The sequence below is a fragment of the Bos indicus genome, chromosome 23 (assembly GCF_029378745.1).
Source record: "Bos indicus isolate NIAB-ARS_2022 breed Sahiwal x Tharparkar chromosome 23, NIAB-ARS_B.indTharparkar_mat_pri_1.0, whole genome shotgun sequence".
NCBI lineage: Eukaryota > Metazoa > Chordata > Mammalia > Artiodactyla > Bovidae > Bos > Bos indicus.
Genome location: NC_091782.1, coordinates 32,441,692 through 32,469,646, shown reverse-complemented (window position 1 = coordinate 32,469,646; position 27,955 = coordinate 32,441,692). Strand labels below are relative to the sequence as shown.

At 42.9% G+C, this 27,955-nt stretch overlaps 2 protein-coding genes and 1 non-coding gene across 8 annotated transcripts in view; all 3 read left to right on the top strand.

Moving 5' to 3' along the window:
- The window catches only part of ZSCAN26 (zinc finger and SCAN domain containing 26), an 11,263-nt gene extending 9,274 nt beyond the window's left edge, over positions 1-1,989 (top strand). For all 5 annotated transcript variants that reach the window (XM_019985268.2, XM_070777528.1, XM_019985267.2 and 2 more), the window contains one exon: positions 107-1,989. In XM_019985268.2, coding sequence (XP_019840827.2) covers positions 107-1,008 — 902 coding nt within the window. In that variant the 3' untranslated portion in view covers positions 1,009-1,989. The remainder of the gene's footprint in view (positions 1-106) is intronic.
- On the top strand, positions 1,299-27,955 carry PGBD1 (piggyBac transposable element derived 1). Of its 2 annotated transcripts, none has more exons than XM_019985251.2 (8): positions 1,299-1,434; positions 2,694-5,612; positions 7,307-7,754; positions 8,909-9,065; positions 11,668-11,780; positions 13,326-13,425; positions 14,051-14,147; positions 26,168-27,955. In XM_019985251.2, exons 3-8 carry the CDS (start codon positions 7,359-7,361, stop codon positions 27,723-27,725), a joined length of 2,421 nt encoding a protein of 806 aa, XP_019840810.2. In that variant the 5' UTR covers positions 1,299-1,434; positions 2,694-5,612; positions 7,307-7,358; the 3' UTR covers positions 27,726-27,955. The 2 variants fall into 2 exon arrangements, with proteins under 2 accessions (XP_019840810.2, XP_070633605.1); XM_070777504.1 differs by having other exon boundaries at positions 2,694-5,861.
- LOC139179169 (small nucleolar RNA SNORA31) lies at positions 16,557-16,633 on the top strand. Its single transcript, XR_011563594.1, has one exon. It is a non-coding gene; the product is annotated as a small nucleolar RNA SNORA31 (small nucleolar RNA).

Here is a 27,955-nt window from a genome sequence, read left to right as displayed (position 1 = left end):
TCCACATTTCCATTTTTCACACATTCAGTTTTATCCTCCTAATTGCAGATTCCTTCTCCTGAGCACCAAAAAGCAAGTAATTGGTGTTATATGCTTAATGTTTCAGGGGAGGCGAAAAGGATTGAGAATGGGAAGCTGGTTGTAGAGACAGACTCCTGTGGAAGAGTGGAATCATCTGGGAAACCATTTGAACCCATGGAGGTTCATTACAAGGACTCTAACTTGGATAGGCAGCAGGCTGAGCCCAAGGAGAAGACTGACTGTAAATGCTCAGAATATGGGCAGGCATTCTTCCAGCACTCAGACCTGATTAAGCATGAAAGTTCACACAGGAAAGAAAAACTCTGTGAAGCTGAAGTGTGTCAGAGTTTGAGTCTTCCTGGACATCAGAAAATATGCTCTAGAGAAAAAGGTCATCAGTGTCATGAATGTGGGAAAGCCTTTCAGAGAAGTTCACACCTTGTCAGACATCAGAAAATCCATCTTGGTGAGAAGCCTTATCAGTGCAAGGAGTGTGGAAAAGTCTTTAGCCAGAACGCAGGCCTTTTGGAACATCTCAGAATCCATACTGGAGAGAAACCTTATCTATGTATCCACTGTGGAAAGAACTTTCGGCGCAGCTCCCACCTTAATCGACACCAGAGAATTCACAGTCAGGAGGAGCCCTGTCAGTGCAAAGAGTGTGGAAAAACCTTTAGTCAGGCCCTTCTCCTCACCCACCATCAGAGAATCCACAGCCACTCCAGAAGCCACCAGTGTAATGAGTGTGGGAAAACCTTCAGTTTGACATCAGACCTTATTCGACACCACAGGATTCACACTGGAGAAAAACCTTTCAAGTGTACTATTTGCCAGAAAGCCTTCCGATTAAACTCCCATCTCGCTCAGCATGTGAGAATCCACAACGAGGAAAAACCCTACAAGTGTAATGAATGTGGAGAAGCCTTCAGGCAGAGGTCTGGTCTTTTTCAACATCAGAGATACCACCACAAAAACAGACTGGCTTGATGAAGTGTCCTCTCCTTATAGACCATCAGAGACAGTACGTTAATAAGCAGCACTTCAGGAAAAGTCATTCTAGCCAGTTCTGGCAGAGAATTGGGGGCCAAGTTGAAGGCTTTCTGCCTGCACTCTTATTTTCCTTGTAGTCAGCTTTGGGCCACAATATTTTGACCCTAGATGGTACTATGGGATCAAAGGTAAAAGCATTCTTCACTGCAGGACTTCTCAGAGGCTTTAACATGGTAAATGTGTAGTTATGTGTCTCCAAGTAGCAGAGAGCCTCATGATCAAGGGCTTGAAGTCATCAATGAGTCAAGTATGTATAAATTTATAGGTTTAAGCAGAAGAAGAGAGGGTTGATATTTTTGCACATGCTGCAGCAGCAGTCTCCTATACAAAATAAAAAAAGACTTTGGAATACCACACTGAAAGGTACCTTTTAATTTTTTTTTTTTTTTTTTTTGCTGCATTGCACAATACATGGGATCTTAGTTCTCTGACCAGGGATCAAACCCATGCCCCCTGCATTGGGAGCGCAGACTTCCACCAGACTGCCAGGGAAATCCCTCAAAGGTATCTTAAAGTCCAGGTTATTAATGGTAAACATTTTACTCCACTGATTTTACTACCCCATCCCCACCCCAATCAGCAGAAGCATTTTGGAAAGCAATGATGATCTAATTTTACCATTTCCCAGCCCCATCCCTGCCATGTATACCTCATTGATTCAAATTAGAAACTAAAGTTTTATTTAGACTATGGAAGAGATTTGGTAAGTTATTTGAATGAACCAGGCTGAATTAATCCAAGTAGCAACTATCTTACTTGATAACTTCAGTGTTAGTATAGTGGCTGCTGCATAGCAACTTTGATAAATGTCTGGGGAAAGAGATTGGATTTTTTTCCTTTAATACTGATGATGTAACTTTAAAATGCTGTTTGTTCTGGAATTTTGAAAGTCAAGTAATAAAATCAGCTTGGAAGAGATCATGTTCGTCACATTGTGAATGCCAAAATGTCATGGTAATGGTGAAGACTAGTAAGCTTAGGGGAGTCTGACTTCTGAATATGTCACCAGGATGATAAACATCACTTGCTGATTGGTGGCAGCTGCTTGGGGTACCGCTGTCTGGAAAATACTTGTTAGTCTGTCATGTGGTTGAGAAGACTGGTGAGCCCTCAGGTTTTGCTAAGGTTTTGTTCAGCTGCATATAATTTAAACACAAAAAGTGGGAATAACATAATAAAAGTTTGTTTTTCTTTAAATAGAAAAGGCCAGAGACAGCAGCCCAGGCCTGGAAGGTGGTTCTCTGACATCACTAGTGGTTCTCTGACATCACTAGGGGCCCCAGCCTTTGCCTTTCATGCCATCATTCCTTAAAGTCATCATATGATGATCCTTGATGGCTGCTGAAGCTCCAGCTATCACATACAAAATGTGGACAGAGGCAGAAGAACAGAGATGCCTCCCCGTCAGTCAGCTCCTTTTAAGCAGCTTTCCCATAAATCACTTCAGCACATATATCATAGGCCAAAACTAAAGAAAGGGAAACTGGAAAGTATATCTTATTCTGGGTTTCAGAGTGTCCAGCTGAAAATCAGGCTTCTGTCACTAAGAGTAAAGGGGAGAATGAAGGTTGAAATAGGCACTTAGGAGTCTTTGATCCACTTCCCACTGTGATCTGACTTAGTGCAAGCTGACCAGAAGCTACAGTTAATGCCATTTTCTGGAGAAGGACCAAATCTGCAGGAGAAGCAGCTGTAATTTTTCAAGAAATTGAATTTTATGGAAAGTCAGTCATATTCCATTGCTTAAGCCATAAGGTATGTATCTTTTATTCTGCTTTTATTAGTAAAATTAAGTTGATACCAGGGAGTTTTCCAAGAGTTTTGAGGGATGTGCTGAGGTTAATGCCTAAATATTTAGCTCTATATCATAGTTTAGATCTGTTTGAATCTGCTCAGTTAAGGAAGTGACCTGAAATATCTTTATTCTCTATTAAAGAGCGATGATAATGAAAAGATTCAAAGTATGAAGAATTATATATCCTTCAGTTCAGTCGCTCAGTCACATCCAACTCTGTGACCCCATGGGCTACGGCACGCCAGGCTTCCCTGTCCATCACCAACTCCCGGAACTTGCTCAAATTCATGTCCATCAAGTCGGTGATGCCATCCAGTCATCTCATCCTCTGTCGCCCCTTTCTCCTGCCTTCAATCTTTCCCAGCATCAGGGTTTTTTTTTTTTTTTTCCAGTAAGTCAGTTCTTTGCATCAGGTGGCCACAGTATTGGAGCTTCAACTTCAGAATCAGTCCTTCCAGTGAATATTCAGTACTGACTTCCTTTAGGATTGACTGAAGCTTCCACAAGCCTCTTATCCTTATCCCTCAGAGGGCAGAGAGAATGGAAACCATGGTTACAGAAAACTAACCAGACTGATCACTTGAATCACAGCTTTGTCTAACTCAATGAAACTATGAGATGCCGTGTTAGGGTCACCCAAGACAGACGGGTCATAGTGGAGAGTTCTGACAAAACATGATCCACTGGAAAAGGGATGGCAAATCACTTCAGTATTCTTGCCTTGAGAACCCCATGAACAGTACATACTCTTAGCGCTCTGGAAAATTAATCTTGGCTTTTTCTTTTCATGATGACTCTATATTATAGGTATTACAAGCACCCTAAGTTCATTGACACTTTAACCTAATTCTTCCTTACAATTCCAAAGGAAGTGGTGCACTCATCTGTACCCTGGGGGCAGACCCATAAATAACCACCTAGGCACAAATGATGGATAGAGATATATTTAAATAATGTTTTCCTTATTCCTGGAAATTATAGAAACGTTGAACAAAGGGCAAATGTTAGATTCAATTGGGGTTTTGCTTAAAAAATAAAACATCCTAGACACCCTAAAATGCAGTTAAAAATCTACTCAGAGCAGAAAGTCAGGAAGACTGTACTGTATTGCAGCGATATTCTGATTGGCCATTTCTGTTTGAGTTTACTTTTAGAGTTTTTAAGTAGTTTTACTGTCAAAAATGACCATCTTTTCACATATTAACTGGTTGTTAATATTAATTCTGATTTTGAGCCACCATGTTCACCTGGGCTGAATTATTCTATTAGATTCTCCTTTTACTCTTAAACAGCAGTGCCCTTAAAAATTAAACAGGGGATTTAAATTTAAATGCACATGCCCTTTGACAAATATATTCCAGTATGTATTGACCCTAGAAATATATTCATAAAAGCATATAAAGATATTCAGTGGTGTTCTCTACTTATAAAGAAAAAATATAGTAGGGATAGTTAAGTAAATTAGCCCATACACTGGAATACTAATTAGCTCTTAAAAGATGAACTGGTGTGGGAAGATCGCCAAGTTAACTGAAAAAGATAAGATGTAAAATAATATCATGATGCCAGGGGTGGTTTAAAATACATACTAAACAAATGTTTGTTGAGTGCTATTGTGTGGCTGCGGAGAAGGCAATGGCACCCCACTCCAGTACTCTTGCCTGGAAAATCCCATGGATGGAGGAGCCTGGAAGCCTGCAGTCCATGGGGTTGCTGAGGGTCGGACACGACTGAGCGACTTCACTTTCACTTTTCACTTTCATGCATTGGAGAAGGAAATGGCAACCCATTCCAGTGTTCTTGCCTGGAGAATCCCAGAGACGGGGGAGCCTGGTGGGTTGCCATCTATGGGGTCCCACAGAGTCGGACACGACTGAAGTGACTTAGCAGCAGCAGCATTGTGTGGCTGGTGGTGTCCTGGGAGGGTATACACAAAATACTAACAGTGGTTAACTGTGGGGAGTTGGGATACTTTTCATTTCAGTCTCTGTGCAACATGAGGGTGTTTTTGTTTACTATGGGACTTTTTAATATATTTTGATATATTGGTACATTATTAGCAGGCTTAACTAAGTTATATATGCAGTTATATGCAACTTGAGTTTTAGTTGTGCGTTATTTGAATCTGTATATTTAAATTTTTAAATGTGTGCTGCTTGCTCTATTGCAATGTTTATTCATCTGTCTCCCCAGCAGCCTGTGAGGACTCTAAAGACAGAAACTCAGTTTTGTCTTCATCATCTATTTGGTTTTTAATCGAAATAATTGCAAAAATGAGGGGTAGTTTGGGGATATCCGGATGGTCTGTCGGAGACTATGCTACTGAGCCTGTTGGGCTGTGGCAGCTGGAGTCTTCCAGGCGCACCAGAGAGATGTGCGGCCGCGTTCCTAGAGAGACGCAGAGCCGGCTCGGCCGCAGCCCGGAATCCTGACGGCAGGAAGTGGGGGCACGCCCACCAGGCGAGGTAGCTGGATTCTCTGGACTGGAGAGCTGCGCCTCTCATCTCCGATGGGATTTTTCACTGGGTCAGCTACGTCTTTGTTGTGCTTGATCCTTAAACTTTTGGTCTGTTAGCAGTTAAGACACTCATTCACCGAGTGCCCCCTGTATTCCAAGTGCCCCCTGTATTCCAAGTGCTGGGATGCGATCGCAGTAAGATACGTTCTGGGCCCGCGGGACATCCTGGCATCCCAGTACATCTCCGTGCATTCAGCAGGACATCCACCAGTATTTGCTGAATACCAGGTAGGCCGGCAAAGATAAGACCCTGTCCTCAAGGAGCAAGGGGTGATGGTCGTGATGAGGGCTGTGACCTGTGAGTTGGAGAATGAAGGGAGTTGGTGAGGCAGGCTTGGGCTCACTTTTCCATGGGAACGCCCTCCGCCTGAGTGGCTCAGAGGACAAGATTGTCTGTACGTTAGGTTTGGGGGTGGCATTTGCGCTGGACCTTGGGGATTCACGGTAAGAAGACTAATCGTGGCCATAAAGTACAAGGTGGGTGGAACAAATTTGAGTATTAGCTGGCAGTGACACGAGGTGTTTGAGAAGACGATGGCTTTCTTGCAAGTAGGGTCTGTGTCTTTTATTCTGGGGATAGCTCCTGGAAAATAATGATGTGCTCGATAAATGTTTATCGAGTGGCAAACACGTAAGTGAAACTCAGTTCTAAGATCGAATCCTGGGGAATTTGAATTTAGTTCAACCAGGAGCAATTGAAATTAGCATTTGGGGGTGGGGGGTTGTCAGATATGGTCCGAATTGTGCTTTAAGAAATACCAATCCAGTGATGAGGAAGTGGTGGAGCAGGAATACCACACAGATAATATTGTGATAATAGTGACTGTCAATCATAATGGTGTAAAAAGGAAGATGAAGGAGTGGATGCAAGAGGCCTTTTGGAGGAAGAACTGACTGGACCCAGGGTGATTATGTACACTATATGTAGGCTGGCTTTGAGCCTGAATACATGGAGGATGGTGGTGATGCCAATAGAAATAGAAAAATACAGAGTGAGTGCAGCTTTGAGGAGGCTGATTTCAGTTGGGGATGTGTTGAAATGACAGGGAAGGAAGGTCCAAGGCTGGAGGCATCCTGTGGCTTTTCAAGATGTGAGTCTGGAATGTGAAAAGCAAGTCAGAACCAGATAGATAATAGTGTTCTTAGAACAGAGATATATTGAATTTTGATGAAGATAACAAAAGGAAAAATGAGAGGGAGAAACAGAAGTTGAAATATTTCTGCTGTTTATCTATTGTTTCCTTAAAAAGAATGCCCCAAACTTAGTGGTGTAAGACAACTTCAGCTTATTATTTCTTATGATTCTGTAGGTTGACTGGGCAGTGTTACTGGACTCACTCATGTGGCTGGGGACTAGGCTCAGCTCCGCTTCAGCTGGGGCTCTGTGGTTCTCATCCACGTGACCTCTGCATGGCTAGCTTGGGCCTTCTCACAGCAAGGCAGTCTCATGGCTGTGTGCCAGGCACTACACAGCACTTCCACTTACAGTGTCATATCTGCCATATTTTATCGGTCAGAGCAAGTCACAGACCAGCACAGATTCAAGGGAAGGAAAAAGACTCCACCCCATAATGGGAAAAGTAACAAAATCTCATCACAACAGATCTTAGGCGATGGAGACTTGGAGACTTTTGAAAGTCTGCTTCACCTAAGGTAAAGTATTCTGTGAGAAAGACACAGAGATAGATGACCCTCCATCTAAAGTATAAGCTGCTCAGGCATTCTTATTAACCCTTCTTCTCTTATATCCCCTCCCTTTGGGCTCTACTCCCTTAGGAGTCAAGGTATACTTTATTGATAAAACAGGCAAGCAGGCCCAGTTTTTGAGCATCACTTAGAGTGGGGACAAAAAGATAAATGTGTTACATAGATTTTTGAAGCTCTTGTTATTCTCATGTTACTGATCAATACTTACGCCTCAGGTGTACATTTGGAAAAGCTAAGTGAACTGTTTTCGAAGCTTTTAAGATCACCATGGATGAAGTTTTGCAGGACTCCGCTCCTGAAAATGGAGACGGCCTTGTGAAAGTGAAGGAGGAAGACCCCACATGGGAACAGACATGCAGCTCACAGCAGAGTGTCCCCAATACTCGGGAGCTTTGCCGCCTGCGCTTCCGGCACTTCTGCTACCAGGAGGTACCTGGGCCCCGGGAGGCTCTGGCCCAGCTCCGAGAACTTTGCCATCAGTGGTTGAGCCCAGAGACCCACAGCAAGGAGCGGATCTTGGAGCTGCTGGTGCTGGAGCAGTTCCTGACCATCCTACCCGAGGAGCTCCAGGCCAGGGTGCAGGCGTGTTCTTTGGAGAGTGGGGAGGATGCAGTGATAGCGCTGGAGAGTCTAGAGAGAGACACAGGAGACTCAGGAGAACAGGTGGGAAGAGAATGTGTGTGGTGGTGTGGGAGATGTAATGGCGAACATTTGTCTGTTAATTTTTAACTCTGAAATAATTTATAACTTGGGAGAGTAGTGCAGAGAACTGTGTGTATGATTCACACACATGTTAACGAAATGTTAACATTTGTTACAGGAATGTGCACCCTTCTTGTGTGAGCAAGTGTTCCCTCTCTCTGTATGCATACATATTGTGTGTGCACGCACACACCCCCATACAGCTTATGCAGTTTTTTTTCTTGAACCATTTGAAAATGGAATTAGTTGGAGATACCTTTTATCTCTAAACACTTCAGTGTGTTTCTGAAGAAGAAAGACATTCTTTTGTATAACTAGATTATAGATTATCATGTTTTGGGAAATTAAAATTTTTATGATACTATCACCTCAGTAGTAGTCCTTGTTCAGATGTATCCGTGATAGCCCAATAGTGTTCCTTATGACAGTTTTGCCCCGATTCCATCATCACACATTTTTTAGTTGCTGTCTCTTCAGTCTTCTTAGATCTGGAACAGTTGTTCAGTCTCTGTCATGACAATGACATTTTTGAAGAGTACAGATCTGTTACTTTTTGGAATGCCCCTCAATTTGGGTTTGTCTTGTATTTTCTCACGATAAGACCCAGGTAGTACATTTTGGCTGGAATACCACAGCAGTGACATTGTGGTCTCCTCAGTGCATCACTTCAGGAGGCACACGGTGGTGGATCATCCTGTTGCTGATGAGGTTAAGGTGGTATATGTCAGATTTCTCCACTATCAAGTTACCATTTTCCCTTTGTAATTAGTAATCTGTGGGAGACATTTGGAGATGGTATACATATCCTATTTCTCATTAAATTTCCACACACTGGTTTAAGCATCAATCTGGGGTTTTGTTTTGTTTTCCAGGTAGGGGTTCTTTGCCTGTATTGTGTCTCTTCTTTGCTTAGCATGTAGAACAGAATCTGGCTTTAGTAGGCATTCAGTCCATATTTGCCAAATGAGTGAATGTCTGTGTCTTGCTACTTTGTCTTACTCGCTACTTAAGGACTAAATGAAGCTTGTCTGGTGTTCCTTTGGGGAATGTCCCTAACTGCTGTTCAGTCCAGTTCCCACCAGGACACCTTTTCAAAGTGAATCTTTTGTCCGCAGGCTTCTGTCTACACTGTAGGACAGGACCTGCACCTCCTGGTGACAGAATATCAAGGAACCTCTTCAGAGTGTCAGAGCGCCCAGCTCCTGTTGGGGGCAACCACCCTGAAGAGTGAGCCTCCAGAGTCCCTCCAGGAGACCTCCCAAGAAGTGAGTGGTGAGTGCCAGAGGGCGAAGTTAGTAAAGATACTGGGAACAGGCCACTGACAGGTGTGTGGCCTTCTACGTGAAAGCTTGTTTATCTGTGTTCTCAAGTTTTGTTTTTGTCTAACCCTGTACCTCAGAGAAGACAATGGCAACCCACTCCAGTACTCTTGCCTGGAAAATCCCATGGACGGAGGAGCCTGGTAGGCTGCAGTCCATGGGGTCGTGACGAGTCGGACATGACTGAGCGACTTCACTTTAACTTTTCTCTTTCATGAATCGGAGAAGGAAATGGCATCCCAGGAGATGCCAGGGAATCCCAGAATCCCAGGGATCGCGGAGCCTGGTGGACTGCCATCTCTGGGGTCGCACAGAGTCGGACACGACTGAAGCGACTTAGCAGCAGCAGCAGCAGCCCTGTACCTAAGCAAGCTTTTAAGAACACCTGAAATTGTAAAATGTTAGAAATCTAAGATCTTTTCAACACCCTTAATAGTTAGGAAAGCCAAAACTCAGAGTTTAAATGACTTGCCCAGGGTCAGCAGAGGCAGCGTTGTCACCTGACCTTCTGGCTAAGATTCTCTTTACTATATGTCTCTACATTTCTAATTCCACACCTGGAATTTAAATATTTACTTGGTAGCTTTCCATAACTTTGTCTTTTTCCCCATGGTAATGTTTTCTTCAGTGGCCTCCTTCAAGATGCACTCCCTGTCATTCACAAGGGCTTTTTATACCTTCATAGGCCCTCCCAAATATTCCGGAGGCTCTAGCCAAGGACCTGTGTGCCTACTAGTCATAACCCAAGCACATTTCTCCAGGGTACCAGAGACCAAATGAATGGAAGAACAATTCCCCAGGCTACCTGCCTTCCCTCCCCTCCTGCTGGAGGGTAGGGTTTATTAGGGGAAAGGCGGAGGGCGGGGGGGGAAGGTTAGTTGGGGCCATTTTATGGGGTGTTTAAATTCAAACCAGGAAGTTCAGACTTGAAAAAAAGTTGGGTACCATTGAAGCCTTTTTTTTTTTCCGTAAAAAGTATGATTTACAGTGACTGTTATTTGTGTATATTTGGTATTTCATTCCCACAAGTCATGGAACACTAGTTTAAAATGAAAACTACCGAGTACTTGAGTTTTACTAGCCTCTTAATGCTCAGCTGTGATTCTTAGTGTCAGACAGATTGTTAAATTTTAGATATGTTGATGGAGAAGTAGAAAAGACCTTGGTATCATCTTACTCATGGCAACTTAAGCCCACTTTGTCTTGTTCTGTCTTTGGCAGAAATATAGAGCAATGGGATCAGTGTGGTGTGTGTAGTGAGCATAATATGTTTGAAAACATTCTTCTACCTTCTTCCCAGTCTTAACCCTAAAGCTTTTCCACCTCAGGAGGATGATAAGGAGCAATCACAGAGTCTGGTCTGACGTTTGCGCTCAGATTTCCCATTGCTCTTGATCTCTTTGCCCCTCTTCCATTTTCTGTTGCCATCCTGCCCCTCCTTAGCCTAGCCCTTTCTCTGACAGCAGACCGGCTTCACACTGTGCTTTTTAAGCTGTTGGTTTTCTGGCATATATGCATTGCGGGGAGATTAGGTGGTAATAGTGAATCATGGGCTAGGCTATTTTATTTTCCTAGCAAGCTTTATTCTCTCTAGTATGAAGGAACAGCACCAAGAAGATTCCACAGTGATTCACTGTTGAAGCAAAGAAAAGTAATGCTATGTTCTGGGTTAGAATATCCCCTGTGCACTTCGTTTAGTAATTCTGGACTCCCTCTATTGTTACCGTCTTGGCAAACAGTGGTACATTACTTTGCATGGGGTCTTAAAGGGCTTTACAAAGGGCTTTTATGTTATCTCAGTCTTCATTGCCCCTGTAAAGTGGACTGTGTTCTCCCCCTTATACAGATAAGGAATGGGAAAGAATCTTTCTAAGTAACAGTGCAGTGACGTGCAGTCATTATCACTGTTTGGATTATGGTTTCCAAGGAAGCAGATTCTCAAAAGTTCTCCTAGTTTGCAGGTAGCATCTCTTCTATGTATGACTGTGTGTCTGACATTTTTTACTGAAGTATAGTTTATTTACAGTGCTATTAGTTTCAAGTGTACATGTATGACTTTTTTAGAGCCATTTTAGGTTCACAGCAAAATTGAAAGATTTCTCGTCTCCCCCTGCCTCCCACACATACCCAGCCTCCCCCATTATCAACTCAATTTTTTTTATCCTCACTTTCTCTTTTCATCTTTCTCTTACCTGCTTTCCTGTTGCCCCTTGGCTTTGTCTCTGTTCTCCACTTCTTACCTTTCTTCTTTGTTCTCTGGTTAATGTTTCTTTAATCACCAACTTCTTCTTCCCTCTCCTTATTTTTCATCTGTGATTTCTGATTTTTCTTTTATGTCTGTGAAAGTGCATCACTGGAAAGCATCTCATGAGTTCATAAACACCACTTATTCTGTGGGTGGGGGATGCTAAAGCTCTAGAATTCCTGACAATGAAAACAGACGTGATGTTCTAGCTTAAGATCTGTATCTTAGTTCTTGGATGTTTAAAAAACATAAGATTTAGGGTCTGGGTCCCCCACAAAGGGCTCTTGTAAAAGCTACTATTTCTCTTCAGGACTCTTGTCTGCTCCGTCCACAAGGCCAGCTCCCCAGAGACCAGACCCTCTCCAGGAAGAGAATCCCAGAGACCAGGCTGCAGTACTGGGGTTGAACTCAGCCAGGTCCCAGGTGAGCAGGGTGCCCAGGCTGTGGGAACCTCAGTAGTAGCCCTCCTTCCCCCGCCCACCCATCCGTGGCCCTTCTCTTGGCTCACACTGGTCACTCTGAGAGCCTTTCAGGTGGCACAATCCCTCTGCCTTCACCTTGTCACCGAATACCACACACTATGTGCGCCTCATCCGGGAGCTCACACATACACGCTGTTGCCTCATTCCGCACCATATGCAGAAGGCACATCCAAATCTCAGGTATAAGGGATAGAGTGAGGCCCTTGGTTTCCGAAAGTGCCTCCACTCATTTGATGCCCAGTGACAGATGTTTTCTCTTTTGGGGAACCTCTGGTTTCTCTCCGCAGTCTGAGAACCAACCTCTTTCTCATATTCCTTTATATTCCCAGTGTTCTGCACATGCCCAATTCATACTTGGTGATGGTAATGGCAGTACTGTGTATCTTCTTCACAGAGTGGACTCTTGTTCATTCTTCCCCTTATTTTTAGTGGTCCAGTCATTTTCCGAGTTGTTTAGTTTGTAAGTGTTTAACTCTCCCATTGAAGCCCTTTCCTCTGCGTTCATTTCCTCCAGACAGGTTTTCATGCAGTCCTCTCCTCTCTGTTTTCACCTGTGATTTCTAATTGGCTCTGTCAGACCCTGGGCCTCCTAGTCTTAATACTTTACCTTCCTGAAAACCAGTGTATAGCAAGTGAAATGTATAGCAAGTAAAACTTCCCTTATGTATATTTAAATCAATGTAATTATCCTAAAATGTAACATAATGGAGAAACAAAATAATTTATTAAGAAAAGAAAAAATTCCCTGGTGGTTCGGGGTTAGGACTTTGCATGCTCACTGCCTTGGGCCCAGGTTTGATCCCTCATCGAGGAACTAAGATCCCATAAGCCGTGTGTGTATGAATTTAAAAAATGCAAACATTTGAACATAATAACTCCAAGAAATAATTAAATGTTGCACCATAATCAAGTTTGAATTAAGTTGGAGTAAGAAGATCAACAGTCTGGGCAATGAAAGGGCAGAGATATGGGTGGTCAGTAGAATGAAAGTAGTGTTGAGTCAAATAATGAAAGACCAGCCAGAGAAAGAGGAAATTCATATTAACTGAAGTAGGGCTAAGATGAAGTTATGGGCTGTATTGTGTCCGGAAAAGATATATTAAAGTCCTAACCCAGGTGCCTGTGACTGATCTGATTTGGATATAGACTTTGTGGATGTAATCAAGTTAAGATGAGGTCATACTGCATCAGGGTGGGCCCTGCGTTCAGTGGTCAGTGTCCTTGTACGAAGGCCATGTGATGACAGAGACACACAGAGAAGGCCATGTAAGGACAGAAGCAGAGACCAGAGTGATGCATCCAGGGGACACAGGACTGCTGACAACCTTCAGAAGGTAGGAGAGGCAGGACGCTACTCTAGACCTTCAGAGAGCAGGCCCTGCTGGTTGGTCCTACTGGTGTGCAGTGTGGTAGTCAGCACCCTTCACAACCAGTCCCTTTATCTTTACCACAGTGAAGACTAAGAGGCCATTTGTTGTCCTTGTAGACATCAGTGAAGACTGAGGAAGCAGCGCCGCTCCTTGTCTCAGAGGAATGGCCAGTTCCGAGTCTGGCTCAGGAGGAGGCTACAGACGTCAGTCTCATGGGTGAGGACAGGCCTCTGACTGGTGTCCACCTTTCCCGTCATTAACCCTGACTCAGCCATCATGAACCCACATTTCCTACACACACTTCTTTCCCCTTCTTCTGGGCTCGATCTCCACACTTCTCTCAGCCTGTCATTTTGTATCCCTCACAATCACAGTACCTTCTATTACTAGACACTCAGCCTACTGATTCTTGCTGTTCTCTGATCATCCCTCTGTGTTCCCTGATTCCCTCAATGTCTCCTCCTTTGCTCCTTTTTTTCCCCCTTTGCAAGGGTCCCATATAATTTGTCATTTTCACACATCCCTTAATATCTGGAAATTCCACAAACACCTCTGCCTTATTCCTTCTTCACATCAGAGGAAGTTCTCTTTACTCTGAGAACACTAAAAGTTATGTGTAATTTTCTTTAAATAGTCTTTGTCCCATTAGGCCTTCTCCCCTGGAAACTGACCTTTCTTACTATCTTCCCACACTCCACCACGTTTTTAGGATTGCTATGAGTATGTTCCTGGGACACCTGTTGATTTTTGGTTTTAATTTGAAACATCCTATTCCCTACCCTGGAGATATTTTCTAGATTCAGGTGGCAATGACATTTGAATTATCAATGTGTTATTTTAGCTGAAGAAGTTGTAACTAAAGATGGATTTTTTAATGCAAAGCAAGAAACTTCTGAAGAAATGGAACGAGGTGCTGAGGCCTCAGGAATAGTGAACAGGTGAGTGTCCACGTAGAATAGCTCCTACAAAAGTAAAAAATTGGAATGAAACCAGAGAAACCAGTTGGTAAACGTCTGCTTCCCTGGAATAATACAGAAAAAGTAACACTCACTTCTATGATCAGAGGAGGCCCCACGTCAAGACACTGACCTGTCGGTATATCATAATTACACAAAACCTTCAGTTGGCACACGGTTGCCTTCAAGAATCCTCTCAGTTCCTTGCCTGATCACTGTTCCCCTGGCTCCCTTATGTTTTTGTGGAGCTATAGATACTGAAGCCAGAAAAAGAAGATAGAGAAGGCAGAGGATTGAGATAGGAGAGTGAGGGCTGCAGATGAGGCTGTTGTCATGATGGTTAAAGAAATATCAGATCTGGAAAAGGACTTAAGACAGGAAGATAGGTAGGGTATTTTCAGCCTCCATTAGGGGAGTCCTGAGCAAGAATCAAAAGGAGTGAAGCTGATAATGGACAAATTAAAGGTAATAGTAGGATTTGCACCAGTGACCTGGTGAAAACACCACCTGAGAGTCACCAGAGCCATTTGCCCACATACCCAGGGTTAATAAGGTGGGACTGAGAGCAGCACCAACAATAGTGTAGTTTGTGGACTCGCACAGTAGACAAAAGGGGACACAACAGAGCATACCCACAGGTGAACAGCCCCAGAGGAGAAAGGGCCTAATAACAGAAAGCTTCCTGAACATGAGAAGGAGATAGTCACCCAAATCCAGGGAGCACAGAAAGGAGAGTCCCATACAGGGTAAACCCAAGGAGGAACAAGCTGAGACCACACAGTGTCAAACTAACAAAAATTAAATATAAATAAAGATATTAAAGCAACAAGGGAAAAGCAGCACATACAAGGGAATCCCCATAAGGTTATCAGCTGATTTTTTAGCTGAAACTCTGCAGGCCAGAAGGAAGTGGCAAGATATATTTAAAGTAATGAAAGGGGAAAACCTACAACCAAGAATACTCTACACAGCAAGGCTCTCATTCACATTTGACAGAAATCAAAAGTTTTACAGACAAGCAAAAGCTGTGAAAATTCAGCAGCACCAAACCAACTTTATACAAATGCTAAATGAACCTCTCTAGGTGGGAAACACAAGAACAAAAGAGGAAGAGAGGAAGGGAAGAAAAAAGACCTTCAAAAACAAACCCAAAACAATTAAGAAAATGGAAATAGGAACATATATATCAATAATTACCTTAAATGTAAATGGATTAAATGTTTCAACCAAGAGACACAGGTTGACTGAATGGATACAAAAACAAGGCCTTGTATATATGCTATCTACAAGAGACCCACCTCAGACATAAGGACACATACAGACTAAAAGTGAGGGGACGGGAAAAGATATCCATACAAATAGAAATCAAAAGAAAGTTGAAGTAGCAATACTCATATCAGACAAAATAGACAAGAGACAAGGAAGGTCACTACGTCATGACTGAGGGATCAATACAAGAAGACAACACATATGCACCCAACATAGCATTTGCCTTATATATTGAGATGCTCTGAACAGCCATGGTCCTGGAGAAGGGAATGGCTACCCACTCCAGTATTCTTACCTGGAGAATTCCATGGACAGAGGGTACAGTCCATGGGGTCACAAAGAGTCAAACACGACTAGATGACTACACTTGCACTTTAACAGCCATGAAAGGGGACATCACCAGCACCACAATAGTAGTAGGGAACTTTAAGCCCCCAATTAACAACAACAGACAGATCATCCAGACAGAAAATAACAAAGGAAGCACAAACCTTAAATGAGAGATTCGACCAAATAGACTTAATTGGTATTCAGAGGGCATTCCATCCAAAAGCAGCAGAATACACTTTCTCCTCAAATGCACACAGAACATTCTCCAAGATAGATCACATCTTAGGCCACAAGTTTACTGAGGCTTAAGAAAATTGAAATCATAAAAGCATCTTTTCTGACCACAATGCTATGAGATTCGAAATAAATTACAGGAAAAAAACCTGTAAGAAACACAAACACATGAGGCTAAACAATGTTATTAAATAGCCAATGAGTCACTGAAAAATTAAAAAATACTTGGAGACATATGACAATGAAAACATGTTGATCCAAAACCTATGAGAAGCAGCAAAAGCAATTCTAAGAGGGAAGTTTATAGCAGTACAGTCTTATCTCAAGAAACAAAAAAAATCTCAAACAACCTAACCTTACACTTAAAGCAACTAAAAAAAGAAGAACAAACAAAACCCAAACTTAGAAGGAAATAAATCATGAAGATCAGAGCAGAAATAGAGACAAAACAAGAGCAAAGAACTAAAAGCTTGTTCTTTGAAAAGGTGAAATGGATAAGCCTTTAGCCAGACTCATCAAGGAAAAAAGGAGAGAACTCAATAAAATTAGAAATGAACTACAGATGCAAGAAAAACATCCTCGCGCTTTCTGCCTGTCTGATTGTGGCAGCCCAGATTGAATGGGGGAACACAGGGCCAAACTTGGAACCCTACAAGCAAGGGACACAAGGAGTCCATGGGATGGTGCAGGGCCTCAGGTTGGTAGTGCCCCCTGGTGGCAGTCCAAATGATTGTTTGGAAACCGCAGTCATGCTGAAGGCAGTTTTAGACATTCTATTGTAAATAGTGTAGACAACATGCCAGTGATACAGGAGACCACTCACCTCTGAAACTAGTGGGAGAATGTTCAGGCAGGGGTCAGTGCTATGAAGGTGACAAGACAGTGGGAGAAGTAGCATAAGCTGTGACCTGATAGCGTGAGCTTGCATGCAGAAGGCTGAAAGGAATAGCAATACAGAGACTAGGAGTGAAGAGAGGCCAAGTAGTTGCCTGTGAAAGTGAAGTCGCTCAATTGTGTCTGACTCTTCGGGACCCCACGGACTGCAGCCTACCAGGCTCCTCTGCCCATGGGATTTTCCAGGCACGAGTACTGGAGTGGGTTGCTATTAGTAGCTCAGTTGTGTCCAACTCTGCGACCCCGTGGACTGTAGCCCACCAGGCTCCTCTGTCCATGGGGCTTTCCAGGCAAGAATACTGGAGTTGCCTAAGAAGGCTTATTTTGGATTGTTTTCTAGTTAGTGTCATCTGGGTCAAGATAACTGCGAGGCTAACAGGTGGTAGCTACTTCCTGTACACATCAGAAGGCATGTGTTTTGTGTCACTGTCTAGTAAGAGGAAGCTGAAAAGGAAGGAGATTATGTGGGTATCTGGGAGCAAAGCATGCCAGGCAAAAGAGTAGTAAATTGAAGTAGAGTGTGGTTGACAGGTTCAGGGGACAAGGTGGCCGGGATGCTGGGCCCAAGATAGCAGGAGGACCTGAGCTAGAGAAGGAAGTGCACAGGAAAAGAAACCAAATCACACCGAAGCCCCAAGAGGGCTTTGTGTGGCAGGGTGATGTGATCTGATCTAAAGGGTCATTTTGGGTGCTGGGTGGCCAGGTAAAAGCAAAGAGAACAGTGATGAACAATATGAGAGAGTGGCTTAGTCTAAGGTGGTAGTTGGACAGGTGATTCGAAGTTAGAGAAGAGGATTTGCTAAGGTGTTGAATGAGGTGAAAGATACAAGGGGGATGGCAAGTGTCTTGTCCTGATCATCTGGAAGAAAGGAGTTAACACAGGGAAGACCGTACAGGAAATCAAGGGTTCAGTTTTGAACAGGCTAGACTGGGAAGCTGACTCAGGTGAATCAGGAAGAGAGCTGGAGAATTTGTCCAGAGATACAGGTTTCCCATGCTCTGAAGTAGGGCCTTCCTATGAAACCTTTCTTAGAGCAGAAATGGTATAAAGCAAAGCAGTAAACTCAGGGCAGCTGCATCTTGTTAATGGATGCATAGAATAAATTGAGATAAGCACAGATGCTCATATATCAGCACTATGGCAGCTTGATACAGAGATGCTGAGTGTAGTTGTGGGGTGCATGCTGTCTCTTGAGGGCTCACTGCAAAAGAAATGCTGAATGCTGTTTTCAGTTGTAACCTATTTTTTCTATAGAAGAAATTTTCTCTGGATTTTGTTCGATTTGTGGAATCAGGTACTAGTGTAGCTATGTCTTTTCTAAAAGCAAAGTTGTCTAGAAGGATGTCTGCTGGGACAAATGCATGATATTTGAAGCTAAAACACGGAGTGAGGTCACCTAGATGGGATGGACTCAGCCCTCCAACGTGGAGACTGGTCAACATGAAAAACCTACAAAGTGATTATGAGGGAACTGCCTTTGATGTAGGAAAACCAAGGGAGAGGCCGCCTGGAGGCCCAGTGGACACCCATTTTGGGAAGGAGCAAGTCCACAGGGTTGCCTGTTGTAAATGAGTCAAGTAAGGTGACAGAATGGTAGACTTGGCAGGGGGTGGGTTTCAGCTGTAGGGAAGAAAACTTGAGATTGGCTCAAGAGAAGAGCAAACTCATGGGCAGCACGTTGCCCGTGAGATGTAATCATTCAAGGAGTACATGTTCTTATTACGTGTGCCTCTGCTTAAACTATAGATACGTAAGGAACTCATTGAAGCCATTAGACATGATTTTCTTAAAATCTAATTGGGGGACTTCTCTGGTGCTCCAGTGGCTGACCCCACTCCCAATGCAGGGGCCTGGATTCGATCCGTGGTCAGGGAAGCTGATCCCGTAAGTGGCGTCACCACTACTGTGAGGGCATGTTTTCAACTACCAGCAAATTCTAATTTATTTTTTGAGAGCTTGTACATAGTGGGCTTCCCTGGTGGCCCAGACGTCTTATGGGAGTTCGAATGCCACAACTAAAGATCCCACATGTTGAAACTAAGACCCAGAGCAGCCATATAAATATTAAAAATAACCTAAGTAGGTCACTGGTAAACATTGCATTGATGTAAGTTCCATCTGAACTGCAGGGTTTAGGGTTTAACCAATAACTACAACTACACTGGCAAAACCAAGAAGAGCAGCAAAAATCTCAACCAACTTGAAAACAATCCTGAAAACAAAGCCTCCTTGTAAAGTTCTGACCATCTGCATGCGTGTGCTTGGAGCTGCGACCTGGGCTAGCAGCCAGAACCCTCTCAGTAACAGAATGTAAACCAGGGGACTTGAATTAACTGACACGACATCCTACTGACTGGTGACTTGCATTTAGGTCATACCATACAACTCTTAATTCTATGAGAAAAGTCTGGCTAATACCCCCTCATGGGCCACAAGCCTTTTCTTGCAAAAGCTCATTTTGTGGCAATTGGTGCCTGTTACCACAGACTTTGTCCATAAGAACTGAGGGCCCAACTTGCTGCTTTGGGGCTAGATTTATGACCCTCTGGGGTTGTGGAGGATACTTAAAAATCACTGCATTGAAAAAGTTTTCTTTTGATACTGTATAAAAATGTGCGCTACTTGGGATATTTGGTTCTTTTTATAACCTTTAACATTGTATTATTCCAAAGGAAAAGTCCTTGACTAAAGGACTTTAGCATACACAAGAAAAAGATGCTATGCACCTTTCACTGAATTAAAGCAGCTGCTGTGACAGCCATCTTGATAGATTTTGCAGATAGTTTAAAATGATTGAAGTCCTTCAGGTCCATCCTTTGGTTCAGTGGTGGTTTGGTGGACTGCATGCTTGTTGGCTGTCCAAAGCAGATTTCCGATACTGTGGGGGCATGTTTTCAACTACCAGCAAGTTCCAGTTTATTTTTTGAGAGCTTGTACATTGAGGGCTTCCCTGGTGTCTCAGATGGTCAAGAGTCGGCCTGCAATGCAGGAGACCTGGGTTCAATCCCTGGATCGGAAAGATCCCCTGGAGTAGGAAATGGCAACCCACTCCAGTATTCTTACCTGAAGAATCCCCACGGACAGAGGAGCCTGGAGCACTACAGTCCATGGAGTCACAAAAAGTCAGACACAACTGAGTGACTAAGCACAGCACATTGTGGATTTGTGCTGCTAAAAATGCACTGAAAGCCTCAAGTGGATGTGGTTTTAGCAGGAGTCCATACAACTTAGTGAGAAAAATGCCAACTATGGGCCTGGGGGAGGGGTTGGGATTCTTTCCAAAGTAACTGCTTGCTCAGAGGTTTTTCCTTCAATGACCTCCCCACTCCTGCTCCAGGGCACACCTGACATCTGCTTTCCTTTATATATGCGTGGTGCACTTTTCTGAGCTTTGAGGTAGAGCAGGGAGGGGGAGCACCGTAAGCTGTGCGTTTGCATATATGACTCACCATTTAGGAGAAATGAGAACTCATACCAGGCAACTCACTTGCGTATGTTGAACTCCTTTACTCCAGGACTTTTCCTTTGGAGTAGTGGAGTGTTAAAGGTTGTAGAAAGAAGCAAATATCCAAAGGAGTAGCTCACTGGGAGAGGGCTAAGGCCACAATCACCTGTCAAGAGATTACGGTACTATAACTTACCTGGTGGTTCAGTGGTTAAGACTACTTCCAATGCAGGAAGCAAGGGTTTGATCCCTGGTTGGGAAACTAAAATCCCACATTGCTATGCAATGTGGCCAAGACAATTAAAAAAAATTTGCACTATTTCTTAAAAAACTAAAATTAGAGCTACCTTATGATCCAGTGCTTCCCTAGTGGCTCAGGCAGTAAAGCGTCTGTCTGCAATGCAGGAGACCCGGGTTCGATCCCTGGGTTGGGAAGATCCCGTGGAGAAGGAAATGGCAGGCCACTCCAGTATTCTTACCTGGAAGATCCCATGGACCGCGGAGCCTGGGAGGCTGCCGTCTATGGGGTCGCAAAGAGTCGGACACGACTGAGCGACTTCACTTTCACTTTATGATCCAGCAATATCACTCCTGGGCATATATCTAGAGAAAACTAATTTGGAAAGATATGTTCACCCCAGTGCAGCACTATTTACAATAGCAAAGACATGGAAGGAACCTAAATGTCCATCCATGGGTGAATGGACAAAGAAGATGTCATATGTATATGTGTGTGTATCTATACATACACGATGGAATATTAGTCATAAAAAGAATGAAATGCCATTTGCAGCAACAGGAACGGACCTAGAGATGATCACACTGAATGAACTAATAGACAAATACCATGACGTTGCTTATATGTGGAATCTTTAAAAATGGTGTAAAAAAAAAAAAAAAAAAAGAAATGAAAAAGTTTCAACTGACACCACAGAAATACAAAGGATCATAAGAGACTACTATGCAACTGTATGCCAATAAAATGGACAACCTGGAAGAAATGGACAGATTCTTAGGTACGGTCTTCTAAGACTGAACCAGGAAGAAGTAGAAAACATGAACAGGCCAGTCACAAGTACGGAAACAAAGTTCAATTAAAAAACTCCAAACAGGGCTTCCCTGGTAGCTCATGGGTAAAGAATCCACCTGACAATGTAGGAGACATGAGTTGGATCCTTGGTCCGGGAAGATCCTACACGCCGTGGAGCAACTAAACCTGTGCTCTAGAGCCCAGGAGCCACAACTACTGAAGCCCGTGTGTCCTAGAACCGGTGCTCAGCAACGAGAGAAGCCACCACAGTGAGGAGCCTGTGCACCACAACCAAGAGTAACCCCTGCTCACGGCAACTAGAAAAAAGCCTATGCAGCAATGAAGACCCAGTACAGCCAAAGATAAAACAAATAAAAAATTATCTTATAAAAAGATAAAACGGCCCCAAAGTGGGAAAAAAATCCCTACAAACAAATGTCCTGAACCAGATGGCCTCACAGGTGAATTCTGTCAAACATTTAGAAAAGAGTTAATACCTACCCTTCTGAAACTCTTCCAGAAAATTGCAGAGGAACACTCCCAAGCTCCTTCTACAAGGCTATCATCACTCTGATACCCAAACCGAAGATATCACACACACACACACAAAAATTACAGACCAATATCACATGAACATAGGTGCAAAAATCCTCAATAAAATACTAGCAAGCTGAATCCAACAACATATTAAAAGGATCATATACCCTGATCAAGCTGGATTTATCCCAGGGATGCAACATGGATTCTTCAATATATGCAAACCAATCAATATGATACACCACATTAACAAATTGAAGAATAAAAACCATATGATCATGTCTATAGATGCAAAAAAAAACTTTAGACAAAATTCAACACCCATTTATGATTAAAACTCTAGTAGTTTTAGAGGGAATGTACCTCAACATAATAAAAGGCCATTATACAGCAAACCTACAGTTAGACAGCCCTCAGGAAGGGAGAAAATATTTGCAAACAAAGCAACTGAGAAGGGATTAATCTCCAAAATATGCAAACAGCTCATGCAATTCAATATTTTAAAAAAACTCAATGGATAGTTAGGGAGTTTGGAATGGACATGTATACGCTGCTATATTTAAAACGTAACCAACAAGGACCTACTATATAGCACGTGGAACTCTGCTCAATGGTATGTGGCAGCCTGGATGGGAGGGGAGTTTGGGGGAGAATGGATACACATATATGTATGGCTGAGTCCCTTTGCTGTCCACCTGGAACTGTCACAACATTGTTAATTGGCTATTCCCCAATATAAAATTAAAAGTTTTTTAAAAAAACAAAACAATGAAAAAATGGACAGAAGATCTAAATAGATATTCCTCCACAGAAGACACACGGGTGGCCAAAAACAGATGAAAAAATGCTCAACATCACTAAGTATTAGAGAAATGCAAATCAAAACTACAGTGAGGCATCAACCTACACTAGTCAGAATGGCCATCATCCAAAAACCTACAAACAACAAATACTGGAGAGGATGTGGAGAAAAGGGAGCCCTCCTACACTGTTAGTGGGGATGTAAGTGGTACAGCCACTATGGAGAACAGTATGGAGGTTCCTCAAAAAACTAGAGTTGCCATATGACCCTGCAATTCCATTCCCAGGCATATACCTGAGAAACCCGTAATTCAAAAAGATACATGCACCCCAGTGATCACTGCAGCACTATTTACAACAGCCAGGTTATGGAAGACACCCAAATGTCCATCAACAGGAATGTATAAAGATGTCATACATATATACAATGTTAGCCATAAAAAGGGATGAAATAATGCCATTTGCAGAGACCTAGAGACTGTCATACACAGTGAAGTAAGCCAGAAAGACAAATATTGTATAATATCACTTATATGTAGAATCAGGAAAAATGGATGAACTTATCTGCAAAGCAGAAAGAGAGTCACAGATGTAGAAAACAAACTTATGGTTAGGAATGGGGAAAGTGAGGGGTGGGATGAATTGGGAGATTGGGATTGACATGTATATGCTACTGTATGTAAAATAGGTAGCTAATGAGAACCTACTGTATAGCACAAGGAACTCTGTAGTCAGTGCTCTGTAGTGACCTAAATGGGAAGGGAATCTTTAAAAAAAAAACAGTGGATATGTGTATAACTGATTCACTTTACTGTACAAAAGAAACTAATAACGTTGTAACTCAACCGTGCTCCAATATCAATTAAAAAAAAAAAAAAAAGAGTACATACACGAGTGCTGGTTGTGGAATGAATGAGTGTGTAGCATAGGTGCTCCTGAAGCAGAAAGACCAGATCATGAGCAGAAGGTGGGCTTCTGGTGAGACCACCAACTCCTTGGAGACTTGAGTAAAGAAGAAAAAGGAAACAGCTTGGGATAATTATATTGAAGAGCAGGGCAGGGGATGAGAATTCTTCTTGACATTTGTTCATCTTAGGCAAACAGGGACCACAATCTCAGTTAAAAGAGAAACGTCTTAAAGCTTGAGAAGTGAAATCTTTCATAAAGCTTGTGAAGTCTGAGCCAAGCTGTACTAAACGAGAAGTAACACTGTGACTTAGCTCAGGACTATAATTAGATAATACAAATCTGCTCATGTGTCTGTCAGGTACATTTACATCAGATAACTGAAACCATGACTCACAGTGCCTCTGAGAATCAAAGTATCTTACTGTTTGATGTGACAAGAAGTCTGAAGGGGTAGGCTGTTCTAGGTTTGAGGCTCCATCATGATATCAGAGATTGAGTGACCCCCAACATCCTCACTCATTCAGTAAGCATAGTATCACTCATATTCAGAATCATATATAATACAGAGACCCTACCTTCAGTAAGTCATGTGAGGGTACAGCAGATAAGTGAACACAGAACACAATGCGGTATGACTTCGTGCCCTGTAGCTATGATAGATCTTGCGGCAGAGAACCCAACTGAGATCTGGGTACTGGAGAGGGTATCCCAGAAGAGGTAACATTTGAAACAAAACCTGACGAGTAAGCCGGCATTTACCAAATAAAGAGGAGGCAGATCAGAGAGAGAAAGAAAATGCAAATGCCTAGAGAGGCTAGAAGAACTGGGAGAGAAGAGTCACAGATCATTTTGAAGAGCAACTTTCTGCCTGAAAAATTCTGGGTCCTCTTTGGAGTAGGAAAAGAGATCATGTTTGGAGATACCAAGAACTGAGTACAAAGAAGATCTGAGAAGAGTGATGAAACACCCATTGTGGGGAACTGGGAATAAAGGGACAAGAGGACATGAGAAGGATTTCTGGGCAGTATTGAGTAACTAGCTGAACTTCAGAGACCATCATTATTAGCTGTTATCAGTCTACCTCATTGTGTGATTCTGTGGCACTGCTCACTCCTGGGTGAGGAATAGAGAAGACTGAGGAGGGGGTTGATCGGGTGCTGAATTTTGCCAGTCCAGACTACAGACACTGGGGCAGGGTGACTGATGATCCTGGCAAGAGAGGGACTAAGGCAGTGGATCATGAAGTCTAGATGGAAGAGCAAGAGAGGTAAAATGAGGAGGGAATGGAGGAGCCAGAGTGAGAGGGAAGAACCAGTACCATGGGACAACTTTATGAGGGGCCTAGAGTGAAAAGAAATTGGGACCAGAGAGTGAGCTTTTGGAGTTTTCAGCAATGGAAAGTTCAGTGTAGTGAAGTGACAGGATTCAAGGAGGATCCCTGAAGTTGAGGATGTCAGGGAACTCTTAAGATGGATGTGTTGAATGGATCATACACACATATTAATGACATTCAGGATGATAAATGCTCTAAGCAGATAAATATATATACTGTAAATTATATTGGGCTTCCTAGATGGCTCAGTGGGTAAAGAATCTGCCTGCAATGCAGGAGACCCAGAAGACTTGGGTTTGATCCCTGAGTCAGGAAGATCCCCTAGAGTAGGGCATGGCAACCCACTCCCAGTATTCTTGCCTGGAGAATCCAATGGACAGAGAAGTCGGTGGGGTCACTGAGAGTCAGACACGACTGAGCATAAATGCTCTAAGCAGATAAACATATGTACTGTAAATTATATTACACCATACGTTTTTCACTGCTTTTTTCTCCCTTATGTCTTCTTAAATTAGACCATTTACCAACAGGACATTAGTAAATAAAACGCAGATTTCTAGAATTTAAGAAGCTTGTATGAAGTAATAGTTTTCATCTTAGTAACTTTAGCACACTTCTTTGAGAAACCCATAAAAATCAGTTCAAGGGCAATCAGTCTGAGTTTCTCTTTTGTTTCTCCCCAAAACAGTGTATCCACCAGATGAATGCAGAACTAGAGGAGGCTAAATCCTTCTTTGTTCAGAAAGTCTGTTAGAGATGAGGGGGCTCAGTTAAATAATCACCCATTTCTTTGTCTAAATTCAGAACCAATTGATAGAGACATAGGAGTAAAACAGATAGTCTAGAAACCTCAGCTTTATGACTGAGAGAAGCTAGACCAATAAAGCCGCTCAGAGGCAGAGCTAAATGGATGCATAGTGGCTGCATCCTTTCCGCATAGGCCTTCCTGATCCATCTTGGCTGGGGGAAGGAACATGGAATGTCTGCAGCCTGCTCAGAAAGAGGACAGCCCAGTTCCTTCTCCCAGATTCAACAGTTAAGTCATGAGGAATGAGTTGGAAGAAGGGAGGCCAGAAATGCTCAGTCTGGCCAGAGCCCTCCCCACAGAAACACGAGTGAGAAGTATTCCCCACAGAAGAATCTTTAGGTGTCAGTGGATTTATCCTGTATCAGTAAATAAGACTGAGAATTTTTACAGCCTATGTTTTTTCTTTCTCAGAGACTGTGTACCCCAGACCCCTTGTGATACCCCTGTTCCTGCTGAAAGGACACTTGTGCATTTGAACACTCTCAAGGACCGTCATCCGGGGGACTTGTGGGCTCGGATGCACATCTCCTCCCTGGAATATGCTGCAGGAGACATCACCCGGAAAGGGAGGAAGAAAGACAAAGCTCGAGTGAGTGAACTGCTCCAAGGGCTTGCATTTTCTGGTGATTCAGATGTGGAGGAGGATAACGGGCCTGAGACCCAGCCTGCTCCAAAACGGCCAAAAGGGCCAGGTATCCCAGAGAAGCACTGGACCAAAAGAGATATTAAACCCAGCTTTCCATGCTGGTCAGCACTGGATTCTGGACTTTTGAATCTCAAGAGTGAAAAGTTGAACCCAGTAGAGTTCTTTGAGTTATTTTTTGATGATGAAACATTCAACCTGATTGTCAGTGAAACCAATAATTATGCTTCTCAGAAAAATGTCAACTTGGAAGTCACAGTTCAGGAAGTGAGGTGTGTGTTTGGTGTCCTGCTTTTGAGTGGACTCGTGCGGCGTCCCAGAAGGGGAATGTACTGGGAAACGTCTGATGCTGACCAGAACCTGGTTAGAGATGCAATCAGAAGGGATAGATTTGAATTGATTTTCTCATACCTGCATTTTGCAGATAATAGCCATCTAGATCAGAATGATAAGTTCACAAAATTGAGGCCTCTCATAAAGCAAATGAATAAAAATTTTCTCCTATATGCTCCCCTCGAAGAATACTACTGTTTTGATAAGACAATGTGTGAGTGCTTTGATAGTGACCAATTTCTGAATGGTAAATCTATTAGAATTGGCTATAAAATCTGGTGTGGTGCTACCACAGAGGGTTATCTGGTTTGGTTTGAGCCTCATCAAGAAGAAGCAACTCTGATGGCAGGTAAGGATCCTGATCTTGGTTTCGGTGGAAACCTCGTGATGAATTTTGCTGATGTTCTTTTAGCAAGGGGTCAGTATCCATATCACCTGTGCTTCGATGGCTTCTTTACAAGTGTCACATTGGTGTCAGCCTTGAAGAAGAAAGGGGTGAGGGCCACAGGGACAATTCGTGAGAGCAGGACTGAAAAATGCCCCCTTATGAGTGCAGAACATATGAAAACAATGAAGAAGGGGTACTGTGATTTCCGAGTAGAAGAAAATGATGAGATAATTTTGTGTCGTTGGCATGGTGATGGTATTATCAGTCTGTGTTCCAATGCTGTTGGCATAGAGCCAGTCGATGAGATACACTGTTTTGCCAGTGACAAGGAGATCCCTCAGATAAGTCAACCATCCATAGTAAAACTGTATGATGAATGCAGGGAAGGTGTAGCTAAAATGGAGCAGATCACTTCCAAATACAGGGTAAGAATAAGAAGCAAGAAATGGTACTCAGTTCTGGTGAGCTATATGATTGACATAGCCATGAGCAACGCATGGCAGCTACACAGAGCCTGTAACCCAGGCGCCTCTCTAGACCTCGGGGATTTTCGGAGATACGTTGCACATTTCTACTTGGAGCATAATGCGAATATGTCAGATTAAGGCAGGTGAAACAGACACAATGAAGACATTAATAAAACACAGAAAAGTCACAGCTATACAGCAGATTGTACCCAAAGCAAACATGATGTATGTATACAATTAAATAACTAATATTTCTGTTAAAAATGTAGAGTTTCAAAAACTTAGAACAAATGATCTGTAAAAATGTTGAAATCCATTGGTACCTTGTGTATGTCTAATTTTGATATAAACATATGGGAAACCCTTTA